Source organism: Chanodichthys erythropterus, chromosome 11 (assembly GCF_024489055.1).
Source record: "Chanodichthys erythropterus isolate Z2021 chromosome 11, ASM2448905v1, whole genome shotgun sequence".
Lineage (NCBI taxonomy): Eukaryota > Metazoa > Chordata > Actinopteri > Cypriniformes > Xenocyprididae > Chanodichthys > Chanodichthys erythropterus.
Genome location: NC_090231.1, coordinates 6,445,828 through 6,462,970, shown reverse-complemented (window position 1 = coordinate 6,462,970; position 17,143 = coordinate 6,445,828). Strand labels below are relative to the sequence as shown.

The 17,143-nt window shown below is 35.8% G+C and overlaps 1 protein-coding gene across 1 annotated transcript; it reads left to right on the top strand.

Annotated features, from left to right (window-relative positions):
• The first annotated feature begins 74 nt into the window (after positions 1–74).
• Positions 75–11,352, top strand: mrps11 (mitochondrial ribosomal protein S11). The gene is made up of 6 exons (XM_067400430.1): positions 75–224; positions 923–1,033; positions 3,151–3,249; positions 3,614–3,743; positions 5,606–5,671; positions 11,068–11,352. The coding sequence occupies exons 1-6, from the start codon at positions 145–147 to the stop codon at positions 11,173–11,175; spliced, it is 594 nt and encodes a 197-aa protein (XP_067256531.1). The 5' UTR covers positions 75–144; the 3' UTR covers positions 11,176–11,352.
• Positions 11,353–17,143: the final 5,791 nt, after the last annotated feature.

The following is a 17,143-nucleotide window of genomic DNA, read 5'->3' as shown; positions in this document are numbered from 1 at the left end:
GTAAGTAAAGCACCCCTCTGAAAAGTAGGATGATTGTGACGTTCCCATTACACACACACTACGCGACCCTCAATGTCCGCAAAGCAGCCTAAAGTCATGTGTGTGTGTGTTCGTGAATAAACTGCATGATTTAAAACACACATTATGTATCACAGGTTATACAGCCTCATTCGAGGCTCGTGCCAGCAGCTTTTTGAGGGCTTAAATTCATCTGGGCGTTTAATGTAAGTGGTTTATGTGATTGTAAAAGCAGCATATCTGATAAAGTGTTGTTTATTTGTGTAAAAGACAAATATTCTCTATGATATTGCTATATTTAAGTTACTTTTTAATATTGCATACACTGTCTTAACAAATGTTGCCATGATATTACCCTGGATTTTGTTTATGGTATCATGGTGTTATCATTAAGGACATATATTACAGTCATACCATTTTTTGAATATAGTGCCATGGTAATTTTTATTTATTTATTTATTTGGTAACACTTTAGTATGGGGAACAATTCTCACTTTTAACTATTTGCTTATTAGCTTGTATACTGACTGTTTATTAGTACTTATTAATGCCTTATTCTGCATGACCATATATACTAACTATTAATAAACAGTAAATTAAGAGTTTACTGAGGCAAAAGTCGAAGTTAATAGTGAATATGTATACCATTTCTTGGACATTTACTATGCTAGTATTGTGTTTTTGACATCACAACATGATTATAAAGTGACATTTTTTGAAGTACCTCCTAGTACCATATTCACTATCATTAACAAGCTTGGCTTGGACACACATACTCATTCTTTACTATTATTTTCGACAATAACATTAAAACCGAATCGTCACCTTTTGTCTGGATTCCAGCTCTGCACACTCTGGACATATTTTGTTATTAAGGGATCTAATTGGTTGTTTTCTCCTGCAGTGGAGGAAATGTGGGGCTTCAGCGTCCGCTGTCATGCAGCGCCATTCGATTACAAGAGTCTGATGCCGTGGAAACCAAGAGCCCATCAGCAACAGGAAAACGACTGAAAGAGTATGATAGAAACACTGACAGCCATATCTGCTTTCAAATTTCGCTTTAACCCTGGGGCTCACAAACCTTTTTTGGCAGGTCTTATGAAGTAAATTATTGCATAAATGAACCCCTGAGATTTCTTATCCCAAACATTTGAATGAATTGTAGTTTATCATGGTTTGCACAGACATATTAAGCATCTATATTCAAATATTGTTAAAGATTTTGTATGCACATTATGTAGTTTTGCCTAGAGTCAATAGTTTTAATTGTAATAATGCAATGAAACATGCAAAATTGTGCGGACATAATTTTTCGCCAGGCTGTGAATGCGTGCAAAAACAAGACATGACCTACGAAATATTAATAACTGATTATGTTGTAGTCAGTGTATGCTTTTACTGTGAGCTTATAGTTTTTCTTTGCATTTTTTTGCATAGTAAAATAAAACCTGTAACTGTAGTTTACCAAATAATTTTGTCAGATAAATACCTTAACCAAGTGTAGTGTTTTGTTCTTCCCTCATATTTAAAATATTTAAGAAATATAAATTATTAACCTGATATTTTGATAGTTAAATCCAACTTTTAGGGCCATTAAAACAAATATACCCTCCGGACACTGTAGACAGACAGACAGTTAGGTAGTTATGTTGTAAGGTAGGTAGGTTGCTAGTTATGTTGTTAGTTAGGTAGTTTTGTTTGTAGGTAGGTTGGTAGTTAGGTAGGTAGTTTTGTTGTTAGGTAGGTAGTTAAGCAGGGGTGTGTTTCCCAAAAGCATCGTTAGCCAACTAACGTCGCAAGTTATGTCGTTACTTACATAGTTCAACGATTTGGTGTTTCACGCAACCATAGTTCAAACGGACATTCGCAAACTGTATCGCAAACTTGTTGGAACGACAGCTCTCGGGCTGTGGTTAGAAGCATAGTTTCCTGTTTTTATGACATGTGGACTTAATAAATCATTATCTTGAGCAAAATAAGCAAGCTGATGTTAAGTATAATGTATATCTTTTATTTCGAATATATACAAATGTCATTTATATATTTTAGTTTGTCAAGAGATTTTAAGCACCGTTTTTGGAGAGTGTGCGTGTGTGTACGTGCTCTAGTACGTAAGAACAAGCATTTGATTTAATCTGGAAATAAAGCAAAATAACTGAGGAAAATGAGAATTAGTCCTCTAATGCCATGTCCGTAATTTATAGCAGAAATTCTAGCATGAATTCGATCTCAAACGGATTCATTTAAATAAGTTATTACTCACCACCTGCGTGACATCATTCACCAATGTGGTTGAACGACAAGTTTACGACAATACGGTTTTGGGAAACAGTCGTAACTAGCTAGTTGATTTGTTCAACGATGCATCGTACTATGGTAGTTCAGCAGCGAGTTACATCGTTGTTCGGGAAACACACCCCAGGTCGATAGGTAGGTAGGTAGCTATGTAGGTAAGTAGGTAGTTATGTAGTTAGGTATGTAGTTAATTAGGTAGGTAGTTATGTCTAGGTAGGTAGGTAGTTAATTAGGTAGGTAGATTGTTATATAGTTAGTTAGGTAGGTAGGTTGTTATGTAGTTAGGTAGGTAGGTAGGTAAGTAGTTAATTAGGAAGGTAGTTATATAGTTAGTTAGTTAGTCATGTAGTTAGGTAGGTAGGTAGGTAGTTATGTAGTTAGGTTGGTAGGTAGTTATGTAGTTAGTTAGTTATGTAGTTAGGTATGTAGTTAGTTAGTCATGTAGTTAGGTAGGTAGGTAGTTAGGTAGTTAGGTTGGTAGGTTGTTATGTAGTTAGTTAGTTATGTAGTTAGGTAGGTAGGTAGTTATGTAGTTAGGTATGTGGGTAGTTAGTTATGTAGTTAGGTAGGTAGTTAGTTATGTAGTTAGGTAGGTAGGTAGTTATGCAGTTAGTTAGTTATGTAGTTAGGTAGTTAGTTATGTAGTTAGGTAGGTAGTTATGTAGTTAGTTAATTAGGTAGGTAGGTAGATATGTAGTTAGTTTGTAGGTAGTTAGTTAGTTAGTTAGTTAGTTAGTTAGTTAGGTAGGTAGTAGGTAGTTTAGGATTCTGTATTATATTTTATGGTAAAATGTTTGTGACTGTTTGTTTACTGCTTATATTCTCTTCCTCTTTTAGCCTCTTCCCTCCATTTCCGGGTCAGGAAAGCTCCCTGACATGGGACAGTAAGAAGTTTGAAGAGTTACCGATCGCACACATAAAAGCCACATATAATAAGTAAGATGCCTGACAAAAATGAAATAGTCATGATTGACCAATGAAAATGGTTGCTGTGTGCTATAGCAGAAACTTATTTCAGTTTTTAATTATGCTTGTTCATTTATCCATCTAGTGTGTTGGTTGAAGTGTTCAGTTTTGATGCACATGTGACATGAAATTATGGTATTCTCAGGGCTACAGATGTTCATAGTTGCAGTATGCAATATAATTATTATTTATACATATTTTCCTAACTCAAATAGCTGATGCATCTCTGAGTGCTCACACCCTGTGATTTGTCCTCCATCTCTCCAAAACACTAGGAAACTGTAGACTGGTGACATATTGCTGACTCTCTTTTATCCTTAATTTCTGGCTCTAGCACACATATCCAAGTCACAGATAGCGCTGGCCAGTACATGGTCCGAACCTCGTGTGGATCAGAGGGCTTCAAGAATGTGAAGAAATCCACTTCTATTGCAGCACAGACCGCTGGGATTTCAGCTGCTGCGGTATGATGGACAAAATTATAAAGATTTAAAGGGGTGGTTGATTATGAATTCCCTTTTTTAGCTTTAGTTAGTGTGTAATGTTGCTGTTTGAGCATAAACAACATCTTCAAAGTTACAACACTTAAAGTTCAATGCAAAGGCAGTTATTTTCTTTTAAATAATTCACTGTTTAAGGACTACAACAAACGGCTGGTAGGGACTACAACGAGCTTCTTCCTGGGTTAGGGACATCACAAACCCAAAATTTACATAAACCCCACCCCTGAGAACACACAACAGGGGGTGAGGCGAGGCCATGTTGGGGTGCTTTAGAGAAGAGGAAGAGTTGTTGTAGTAGAGTGTTGTTGTCATGCCGTCATTTTACGCCAAACTGCTTCACAAACAAGGATAATTTCAATGCTGGATTTGCACAAAAGATTAACATGACGGCACATGCTAGTGGATGACTTGAATCAACTCCACAGCAACTACATAAATGTATCCACTAACCATTCAGAAACGTCCAGTTTCATTCTAAAAGTTGTAATTTCTTCCTGAGTCTCTCCATCAGTGTCGACTCCGGTTTGATCAATGTAAGGCTGAACACCGTTACTGACAATCCTCATTTTGGCTGCGTGAGATTCTCCAGCTTTGTTGTTGTTGAGCAACCGCAACACAAACTGTTAAAGCTCCACCCTCTTTTGCAAAGCGGGGCGGGAGCAACAGCTCATTTGCATTTAAAAGGACACACACAAAAACGGCGTGTTTTTGCTCACACTTAAATAGGGGCAAATTTGACAAGCTATAATAAATGATCTGTGGGTTATTTTGAGCTGAAACTTCACAGACACATTCTGGGGACACCAGAGACTTATATTACATCTTGTAATGGGGAATTATAGGTCCCCTTTAATATGAAGAATGAAAGCATAGAACATGGATGCAGGATAGACTTTTCCTGAGTGCTGTACATTTTAATAAAAGTAAAGTTTAGTATAGTTATCAAAGCATAAACCATATGAAGCCCGATCACATAAACTGCTAAAACTATTCTTACAAGTTAGTCATCATTTTTTTTTTTCTTTAAGACTGTTCATAACTTTTATAAGTCAGTTACATAAAATATTTACCCCTAGTTGATCATACTAGTTCTTAAGACTCCTTCTTAACACAATGGCTGTTTATGCAGCTGGCATTTTCATTTTAACCGTCTAGTAAAGATATATCAGACATTTCAATCAAATTTGATTCAGAAGGATTAATTGATACATTTAATTGGTGTTGTGCATCTTTTTGTCCCAATACGAGTCTGTAATTTGGATGTTGTCCACTTGATGGCAGCACATTTCTTTGTAGTGTTTTACCACACCCTTATTTAGATTGTGTTGGACTGGTTTTGCTGCTTTATTTCAAACATATTTATTTTAAAGTCATGCAGCAAATGTAATGTAATATATGAAACAGGGCCAGTCAAAATGAAATATGAAAGTCTTATGTGTGTTTATGTATCCTCATTTTATAAATTGGTTCTTGTTCGAGAATATCAGCAGTGTATTTATTGCCTGTTGCAGTGACGTTTACACTAGCTGGCCAAGAGAAATTAGAAAATTTGAAAGTAACATTTCAAATCTTGTTTGTAATTTCATCAGCGTGTGCCATGAAGAGTCTAATGACAGCCCTGAGTCACAGCAGGCGGTATAATCAGTATATGACTTCACACTGATGATCATTCATTTGCTGTATGGACACAAGCATTATGATCTAAATTAGTAGTTGCGGACAGACCTCAGATTCTAGGCTCCTGCAGTTTTGTGTTTCCTCAGTGATTTATTAGTTTTTATTATGCTAAATGATCTAAATGTATGTATGTTTGTCTTGAGCAGAAGGCGAGGGCGAAGGGGGTCAACTACATCCGTGTGCTGGTGAAAGGACTCGGTCCAGGGCGCTTGGTGAGTAGCTTTACTTAACGCCTATAAAGATTTACAGCAAAAAGCTCCAACAAAAAAAATGGATCAGTATTATTTCGTTGTGGATTAAACTAGATCATAGAACTGCCAGGGAATATTACTTGCTATAATATTAGCTACTGTGACATTTTCCATTGATTGCAGTAAGACTTTCTTGTGACAATTTGCCTGTAACTGTTTGAAAACCGAAGTAAACCTGTGCACATTTGAATGCAAATAGGCCGTCTTGAATCTGTATATCCGTCTGCATCATAATTTACCTCCACTCTCAAGTGAGACAAGAACTATGTCGCTATGTTCTCTAAAAAACTTCAGTGGCAGCACAGTTTGCAGTAAATACCAACAAATGTCAAAGTCGTGAAAGGTAAAAGAATGCAAAATAATAGTTAAAATATTTGTGATTCAAGGGTCCAAGAATCTCTAGATTGTTATTCACGACTTATTCATGTCCACAGTAGAGAAGAATAGCAAGAAATGTAGAATATGGCAGCTGTTGAGAACAAATGTGTAATTAGAAGATAGTGATATTTACATTTATATTTTATATATTGTGTATTGTGATGTTGTGGGTGATTGATAGGGCATTGCTTTGTGAATGCTAATGCGTTCTGAGAGTTTTTAGTGCACTGCCATGAAGTTTTCTGGGATTTTGCTTACTGGATGAGACAAAGTCCCTAGATAAGACTCGTGTCCCTCCTTCAATATATTCTGTCATTCATAAGTTTGGGGCGATATGATTTTTAAACGTTTTTGAGAGAAGTCTCTTATGCTCAGGAAGGCTGAATTTATTTGCTTTTTTTTTTTTACAGTACAACAGTAATATTGTATAATGTTATTACAATTAAAAATTTTCTTTTTGAATATATTTTAAATTGTAATTTATTCCTGTGTTTAAAGCTGAATTTCAAAGCAGTCTTCAGTGTCACATGATCCTTCAGAAATCATTCTAATATGTTGATTTTCTGCTTTTTCCTAATATTATTATTGTTGAAAACCGTTGTGCTTCTTAATATTTTTTGTGGAAACCATAAACCATCCAAGGTTAAAAAAGAATAGCATGTATTCTAAATAGAAATATTTTCTAACACTATAAATGTCACTTTGAATCAATTGAATGCATCCTAGCTGAATAAATGTATTAATTTCTTTTTTAAAAATGACCTCAAACTTTTGAACAATATTGTATGTGTATGCGATTTTTTTTCTCCACCCAGTTAATCATCTGTAAAGTGAAAATTGTAATGGCACACCTCTTCTCAACAAAGTTTAATTTGTTTTTGATCCAATTTGTTGGTGTTTGTTTGTTCAGATCCTTAACCCTGAGGATGACACCACTAATAAAAGAATAAACAAAAAAAGTACAAAAGACTGGTACAGCGCAAGTGATGTTAAACGCTGCTGCACGGAGTGACATTCAGAGGTGCTGCTCACAGCTTGAGGTGCACAGATGTGCAAATGGATAGAAACAGGTTCAGGGGTGCAAACAAACAAAACACTTGGTACAAACGTATGTAGTAAAAGAAAATAGACTTGTTACGACACTGTTTCTTCTACAGACACGAGTGATGCCTTAAATCACATGGCTTGTTGAGGAGAGGTGTGCTGTTACCTTTTAGACTTACTATTTTGCTTGGCGGCCATAATACATATTGAGGGGCCTGAGCCGTATCTAGAGACCTTAGTGGAGGACTCTTTTGAATTTTGAACACCCTTGCAACTGCACAGGGACACAGAAAAGCATCATATTAGCGAATTTTGCACAGGCAGTCACTTTTTCCTAAAGAGGACCTATTATGCTTTTTTACAAAGTCTTGATTTTGTGTTTTGGAGTCTACTGTAATAGGTTTTCATGTTCAAAAAACACATTATTTTACAATATATTTGACACTGTTGAAGCTTCTTTCTTCCCAGCCTGTCAGTAACGCTCTGTATAGCTCCATGAAGCCCCTCCTTCAGAAAAGCAAAATGTGCTCTGATCGGGCGGCTGGCGCATTGCGTTGTTATTGGTCAACCATTTTTAGTTTCAGAAATGTCACACCCCTTACCATAACTATACATTAGATCCGGAGTGGAAAAAAACAGCGTCTCTTGGACATGGCAACAACACACATTTATTTAGCTTATGCCTTGGGTGGGAATTATTATGTAAATGAGGAATATTGTGATGTGTTCGTTCCCGGAAGAAAAATCAAGACTACATTGGAGGCGTTTCAGGGAGTTCAGAAACAGTGACGCTGATATAGACTTTTTCATTCTCAAAAAGCAACATTACACACTAAAGCAAGATGAACATGTAAAAAAGCATAATAGGTCCTCTTTAAGAAAATATAAAAATGTAGTGGACTATATGATTTTATACCACCTGTGTTTCATCCTGCTTCTTTTAACAATCCTTTCAGTAGAATGGCAGCAGTGATATTAATTCTTTGCATTTGCCCATATGCAAAGGCAACAGTTATGCGTGCTGACTATTCAATCAATAATCTGAAACTGACCTATGAGTTCTGTGAGCTCAGCGGCGGTCTGCATGCTCTTACTTTGAGCCGGGTGGGAGGACATTAAGGCTGGGTGAGAATCTAATGAGCCCCTCCAGAGCTGCAGGCAACAGGGGGGTTTTAAGACTTGCATTACTCTTTCAGACTAAGTTGCATGTAAAGGATTAGTTCACCCAAAAATGAAAATTCTGTCATTAATTACTCTCCCTCATGTTGTTCCACACCCGTAAGACCTAAGATTATTTTTAATGAAATCCGATAGCTTTCTGTCCCTCAATTGACAGCTACGCAACTTCCACTTTCAAGCCCCAAAAAGGTAGTAAAGACATCATTAAAGTAATCCATGTGACTCCAGTGGTTTAACCTCAATTTTATGAATCGACGCGAGTGCTTTGTTTGCACAAATACAATTTACCACTTTATTTTCAAAATATTTAGGGCTGCACTCAACTAAAAAAATGTTCTGTTTGACTAGTAGTTCATTTTAAGCATTAGTCGACTAATTGCACGTTTATTAATAAGCCATATAAATCATAATAAAGAGCCTTTAATGCCTAATCAGCATTCAAACGCACACATAAAGCTTGCCACAGTGCACCGGCAGAAGTAATGATTATGAATGCATCAGGGAAAAACAGCCAAAAGATTACTTTAACATTTTAATAATTCATTGATAAAGTGTTTTCTGTATTTTTGGCTGCAGTGATGAAATTGATGATGCTGACTCATTATCTCCACAGTAGTGCACGCACCTATATGCACGTTTCATGCGGATTACATAACCTGAGAATATTTGTTTTCCATTTGAATTGGTTCATATTTAAAAGTAGACATTTTGCTTTCTATAGATGTATTTTTAAGGCTGTTAGGCAAGTTTACATGAAGTTTCGGTTATTTAAAAAAAATATATATATATATTTTTTTTTTTGCTGCGCTGAAGTTCAGAGAGAGCGAAGGCAGAAAGCACACCCTATTTGCTTTCATTATTTTACAAAAGCACAAGGTTTTGTTGTTATTGCAAGCACACAAATACAAGTAGACTCTTCACAGATTCAAAAGATGTAATACTCTTATCTGTATGACCAAAAATGTATTTTAAGTGCAAGTGATCGCACCGTCGCCACAATGGTAGCTGTCATGTAGTAAGTGCGCTACTATTCAGCTTTCACACTCCACACAAACACCTGAATCGCACACATTTTTCTAAGTTAACGTTAGAGCAAGCAGCCATGTAAAGCTGCTACTACTAACATGTTTCAGATGATAAGCCATATTTGAGGTGGATGAATGATAGGCGAGCTTTTGGATGTCCTGCCCGACTGTTACTACCACATAGACCAGCTGTTACTGACCTGTCCGTCAAAGACTGCGTGACTTCACCACTTCCTGTGGATTTTTTTTCCTGCGACCAAAATTTTGGTTGACTAATGGTTAGTCGACTATTAGGGAGCAGCCCTAAAAATATTCATCTCCAACTATTAGTCCATGCCACAACGTCTGCTTAACACAACACGTATGACTCTTGGTGTCCTCGTGAACATGCATTGGAGATTAATATTTTGTATTATGTAGGGCTGTCAAACGATTAATCACGATTAATCGCATACAAAATAAAAGTTTGAGTTTACCTAATATATGTGGGTGCACTGTGTGTAATTATTATGTATATATAAATATATAAACAATATTGAGAAATATTTACAAGTATATGTATTTATTTATATTTTTTATACAATTTTTATTATATATAAATACATTTAACATATTATATTTCTCTTAAATACATTAATTTGTGTGTATTTATATATACATATTAATTACACACATTACTCACACATATATTATACAAACTCCGACTTTAATTTTGTATGCAATTAATCGTGATTAATCGTTTGACAGCCCTAGTATTATGTGTTTTGCACAAACAAAGCACTTGCGTTGCTTCTTTAAATTGAGGTTAAACCACTGGAGTCACATGGATTACTTTAATGATATCTTTACGTCCTTTCTTGGGCTTTAAAGTGTCAGTTGCATAGACTGTCACTGGAGAAAACAGAAATGTCTCATATTTCATTAAAAATATCTTAATTTGTGTTCCGAAGATGAATGAAAGTCTTATGGGTGTGGAATGACATGAGGGTGAGTAATTAATGACAGAATTTTAATTTTTGAGTGAACTAATAATTTAAGCAGATGTGGTTGGGCATAAATTAATTTAATGCAAAGCTACCAACTGCAGTGCTAACTAATTTGACAAAATAGATTACAAAATACAAAATAGGCAAGCCAAGGTAAATACTTGTGCTTGTTGTAGCAAAAATAGATTGGGATAGTTGAACAGGAGATGGATAGGTGCACCAATGTTGAAGTTCTCACCAGTATTTTTTCTTTTTTTCTTTTTTATTGTTTTTTGTTGTGGCCAGTAAATAGCTGATAATACTCTAGAGCATTCTGTCTAATTAAATTCAAATTAAAACCCTGAAAGCTTAAACCAATCATTGAATTAAAGGGTTAGTTAATCACCCAAAAATGAAATTTCTGTCATTAATTACTCACCCTCATGTCGCTCCACACCCATAAGACCTTCGTTCATCTTCAGAATTTTCATTTTTGGATGAATTAGCCCATCAAAACATTATAATGTGCATTTTGAAAAATCAATATACAATGCAGATATATTATGTGTCCCTAATAGAAATATTACACCCACTTTATTTGTGACTAAATCGGCAGCTTTCACATATGTACAAAGTTCAGGAGCACTAGGACTCAATGGATAATTTTGTCACTGAAGTTGCGTCTGTTCCATTGAAAGAGTGTATTTCTGTGAACTGTATCTCGTAGCTGACCTGTCCTGCATTGATTTTGCTCCCCCGTGTGTAGTCTGCCATTAAAGGGTTAACCATGGGAGGACTAGAGGTTGTTTCCATCACCGACAACACCCCAGTGCCACACAATGGCTGTCGCCCTCGCAAAGCACGAAGGATGTAAGAAGGAAGAAACCCCTTGAACCCTGAAGTCTTGTTTGTCATTATCATTGACCATCCGCTCTGAATAGAGAAGTTGAATGCAGGATTATTCTGGTCAACACTGTTTTTTTGCAGCTGCAGTGCTGTTAATATGTTATTTACCTTTTTGATAATAATTAAAGTGTGAAGATGTCACTCACCATGTCTGCTTTCGTTCTTATTAGCACATGCACGACTTTCAGCTATGCATGACTGAGTAATTTAAAATGCAACCCTGGGATTCAAAATCTAAATTAAACCAAGAAATAAACAAAGTGACAGTGATCGTGCTGCATAACATGGATCATCAGGTTTTGAATTTGTGGAGTTCGTGCAGCTTGAGCTTTGCTGACATTAAAGTAAAAAGAAAACAAACCAAATACTAAGTTATGTTTTTGAAAATCATTGGTTTGCTGATCATAAACGATACAAATATGGTTGAAACATTTTCACTTCTGGTCTCAGACCACTGTATTGTGTGATGAATCAGAAACATATGACAGGCTCTTATAGTGTCTGTTTGTTGCAGGAAATTGCACAAAATTATTACCCTATGTGTGTTCTCGAATGTATGTGTTTTTTTTTGTTTTTTTCTTTTCTTTTCTTTTTAATAAACATTATTGTTCGATTATGTTAGCACTTAATCTGAGTCCGTTTCCAAGTTGACAGGCACAGGATGGAATCGCTCCCTATAAATAAATGGACCCTTGTAAGATTATTGCCCTTTCCTACCATTACATCAGGTGCTTCGTTGCTATGACAACGGCAATTAGCAGGAACTCAGGCAGGCGGTTGAATATAAGTCTGTCCCTAGTACCCATAGCAACCAAGGTCAGGCCTGCAACGCACATCTGCTTTTATACTTGCTTTGGTGCGCGCTTTTGCTCGAGGACTGGGGGAAAAAAAGACATAAATGACAATAGGAAATTATTCTCAGACAAGTTACCGATGTATAAGCTTGCTGGACATCTGTGCTTTATTCTTACAGTTTGAAATCTGAAGGATTTCATTCGATTTTTACAAAGGAAAGGAAACATTCCTCGTGGAAAACCTCTTGGATGTTTCGTGCTTTATGCGGGAACTGTTCTTCTGTGCTTCTCCAGCAACAGCTGTCCTTTTCCCAGTCTCCTTTCGCACCAGGCGTCAGAGCCACCACAAAACACGTTTCATCAGCGACAAAGCGTGACTCCTACCAATGTTTAACCCAGATGGCCGAGCATCTCAGATGTCCTCAGATAGCCTGTGCATCCGGTGGAGGCTCTGACATGGAACCTGAGTATCCCTGCTGGGATTTTGTAGGCAGTGATTAGAAACCAGAGCCAACAAGGTTGATTGAATATAGAGTTAAATGGTTTGCCTGCAATATGGCTGATTTTTATGTGAGAAAGTATTCCTGGCCTTAGCAAAAGTGATACATTAAGACATTTTTTAATCATCTCAGGGGCCATAAGCGCCATAGAAATTGAGGTGGACAAGTCCCCCCCCCCCCCCCCCCCCCCCCCCCCAACATATTAACCCTTTAACTGCCCCACCAAGAAAAAAGCATTTGAAAAATTTTTTGTTTGCATTTTTTATCTCATTATATCACTAGTTACCACACTCACTGTATTTTTTTTTCAATACATCCCATAATTTTTAAAATATCGGCCTCTACCAAATGGTTGAGATGGCACTTAAAGGTAAAATAAAAAAAAAATGGTCCCACTTTATATTAAGTGGCCTTAACTACTATGTACTTACATCAAAATATAAGTACAATGTACTTATTAGGTTCATATTAAATTGCAAATCACTTTTGCAGCTATTAAGGTGGGGTACGTGTATGGTTAGGGAAAGCTTTGGTGGTATGGGTAGGTTTAAGGGTAGGGGTAAGGGTTAAAGGATGGGTCAACAGAGTAATTATAAATGTAATTACATAAATTAATTACAGATGTAATTACTTTTAGGTGTTTTAAACTATAAGTACAATGTAAAAACATGTATGTACACAATAAGTGCATTGTATCAAATGAATCATTTAAATGTAAGTACATAGTAGTTAAGGCCACTTAATATAAAGTGGGTCCAAAAATTCATACACATACTATGAAATTCAGAAAATATGAACTATAATACTAATTTATTTAAAACATAATCAAAATAAAATAGTTTTATTTATTGAAATATTCTATAAAATATTTCAGATTTTCATTTTATGACAGAAAATTACTAGTTTTTTTAACAATTTTTTTTTTTGAAAAATAAATAACACAAATAACTAAAAGTAACAAAAATAAAGACATTACATTCTTTCTGCATTAAAAAACTAAACACAAAATAGCAAAAGATAGTAATATAATGGCATTTTAGGCTTTTATGATTCAAGAAACGCCATCACATATGGTAGTGCAACAGGATTTTTCTTTTTTTTTTGACATATGAACATTTCTCTTCTCAGACAGGGTGATAATTTGGATCCTCTATTGGGTCATCAACATCACTGAGATCAGCATCAGAATCTGGGGGGTTTTCTGGGACAAGGGCCTGAAAGAGTGCATGTTCTTGTACCATAGAAACTGTTGACATCAATCTAGTAACTGTAAAAAAAGCAACAACAAACAAATAAATAACAATATCTTACAATTTTAATAATGTTAGTTCACCAGCATGTCATTTAAGAAGTAATTGCATCTGATAATAATGATTTCCACACATTAATTCAATTAATTCATTATATTTACATCAAAAAATATGCAAAAGTGGCAAAAAATACATATTTAAGAAATTATCTCATCATATTCATGAAGAAATAACAATAGCTGTCATATTCATAGCTAATAATGATCAGAAGTTTATATTTCTCAGCAAATAGTCCATTCTGACTGCAGAAATGGATGATCTGAAAACATTACCTTAGCTTTTCTGCATTTACCTTTAAGTGGCAAATCAACCGTTTGGTTGAGCATGTTTTTGAATAATTATTTGAAACATACTAAAGTTTTCTCATGGCACCAAGTAACATAATTTTGTAAAGTTAGGGCTCTTACAGTGTAATATGTAAAAAAAAAAATGCTTACCTTGCAAATTTTCACCAAGAACAGTTCACATGGCAGGAGTGATTTCTTTGTTTCTGACATCCATGTTTGAGGAAGTGTTGTAACCATAGACTGTAAAAAAAAAATGTAACAAGTGCTGTTGATTGACACTCTGACATCTAGTGGATTTTTGTGGCATAACATACCTCAACCAGACGGTAGAGATGGCTCAATCCGCTTGAGTTAAGTTAGGTACTCCTCTCAGTGAAAAAAAGTTACTCAAAATGTGCTCTACCATTTGGTCGAGCAGGCAGTTAAAGGGTTAAAGGGGACCTATTATGCAAAATTCACTTTTGCCTGATGTTTGGACATAAATGTGTGTTGGCAGTGTGTGTACACAACAGTGATAAAAATCCACCTACTCCTTTTTTTTAATCCCCATAAATCATAAGTGGTTTGTCAGAACGAGCCGTTTCCAGATTCCTGGCAGTGTGACGCCACAAAAGCCACAGGCCCCGCCCACAGTGTTGACTGACACTTACGTTTGAACATAGAACCGCCCTGAGCGCGTTGTTTACATCGAGTCCGCCATTGCTGAAAATTTGCTACTAAAGGATGTACAAGTAAAAACCGTTCGTGATCCAGCTTACAGTCTCTAGATTGATACTGGATACGGCAGTAATGAAGGTAAGGGTACTTTATTATAGTTAATCAGAGTTTATTTACGGGTATAAAGTTTATTAATCACCACCCGAAAGGCATAAGGTGTTTCTGTGTTATTTGCTATGTTGGTGATGATAATACAAGGGAAAGAGAGAGAGTTTATGGATAATATTTTAATGCACACTTGCAATGTTTTATTAAGCTCTTACAGCGATTTTCTAGAGTGAAGACGGACGCTTCATCTTTTGTGTTAAGTTACAATAAACGTCATAAAACTCATCTGTATAGTTTTGGCCATCATTCGGACGGTACAACAGGCCTGTACTAATATAGTAGATTAAAAACAAGACAATATAAGTTCTAACCGTAATTGAAAAATAACTAAACTATACCTGTTCTATCTCCATGCAGCATATATTCGCATTTTCTAACATTATTGTGCGTCCTGACCATAGGTCCTGACTGAATCCTGTCACCAGAGAATCAGCTCTTGAAGCTCCGCCCTCTTAGCCCGATCGCAGCAGCTCATTTGCATTTAAAGGGACCGCACTGAAACGGCTAATTTTTGCTCAACCACTAAAAGTAGCAATTTTAACATGCTATAAAAAATTATCTGTGGGGTATTTTGAGCTAAAACTTCACATACGCACTCTGAGGACATCAGAGACTTATTTTACATCTTGTTAAATAGGGCATAATAGATCACCTTTAAGCACACAAAACACGTGTGCACATTTTAATGCAAATTATATTATTTACAAATAGTTAAAATTATTATTTCCCAACTTGAATTAGACCTAGAATTTCCTTCACTGTTCTGTTTCTTTATGCTTAAAGGGACAGTTCACCCAGAAATGAAAATTCTGTCCCTCATGTCGTTTCAAACCCGTAAGAACTTTATTCATCTTTGGAACACAAATTAAGATATTTTTGATGAAATCCGAGAGTTTTTTATTATCCCCCATTGACTGCAATTTAACCACCACTTTCAAGGCTAATTGGTCCCTCCTTAATGTTTAAGACACAGTTACAGCCATGGGACACCGTTTTCAACTAAAAACGGGAAACTTTTTATGCGTTTTGGCCGTTCATTTGCATGACAATGACGTTTTGGGGGCTACAAAAACTACAAAAACATGAATTTGTGAAAGAAATGACATCAGGTGCATGCATATTACAGTCTAGCATGGACTGTAAAAAATAAAAAAAAAAGATGGACAGTGTGTTCCCACTTCCTTCCACTGAAAAATGAAACAAAATATCCTAGTAAAGGTCAGTGCCAATTAGTGAGGTCAACATACGCCCGCATGATGAGAACTACTTAAAATGACAGAAACAATCTTTGGATAAAAAATTGAAATGTAATTGGATTTTTTAGTTTGACGCGTCCCATTTGAGTACATGGAAAGGGTGGGGTTTATGACTGCAGCCAGCCACCAGGGGGCAATCGAAATGCTTTGGCTTCACTTTTCAAGACTTGTGTGGCACACTTGTGCTGTGTCTGAAATTGCGTAATGTCTAAATAGGTACTACATTTGAATAAATACTAATATATAATACATAATACTCTTTGGTGTACTGTTTTTCACATATTATACAGTAGGGAAGTATTCGATTTCAGTTGCAGCGATGGTCTATATAGGCATGTAGTGTTTTTTTACAAGGTGACATCACCATCTACTTGCCTGGCATGCATAATACGGCATATTTTAGTCACTTTTGCCGATCCGTGTGAACGGGGAACGTTTTGACAACATTGTTGTCTGTATGCAAGCAAAAAAAATGCAAAGGGAAACTTTTAGTACCATTTTTCGTACATCATTGTCGTGTAAACATACCCTAAGTCAATATAGGACTGCTGAACTGCTTATAGATTAAATGACCTAATTTAATAATTCATGATCTGCACAACAGAACTGAATCAACATTGAACTGACTTCAGCTGAACAACTGCTGAAATGTTCCTGTTATCACTGTAAAACCGCTTTGAAACAATCTCTATTGTATAAAGTGCTATATAAATAAAGGTGACTTGACTCATTTCTCATTTCCATGGTTGTATTTTTCTGTGTAAACAGCTTCTTTCTCATATCTTTGCATATATCATGTCAAAGTTACTATGCGTGCTCATATAAAGTGTTGTTAAAACTGTAAAACTGAAAATACCAGTGTTGCACAATTCAATCAATTATGAAACAAACAAACCAAAAATAATTTTTAGATATTTTTGAGGAAAATGCTAATGCAAAACTTTTAATTTGTCAACAGAGCCTA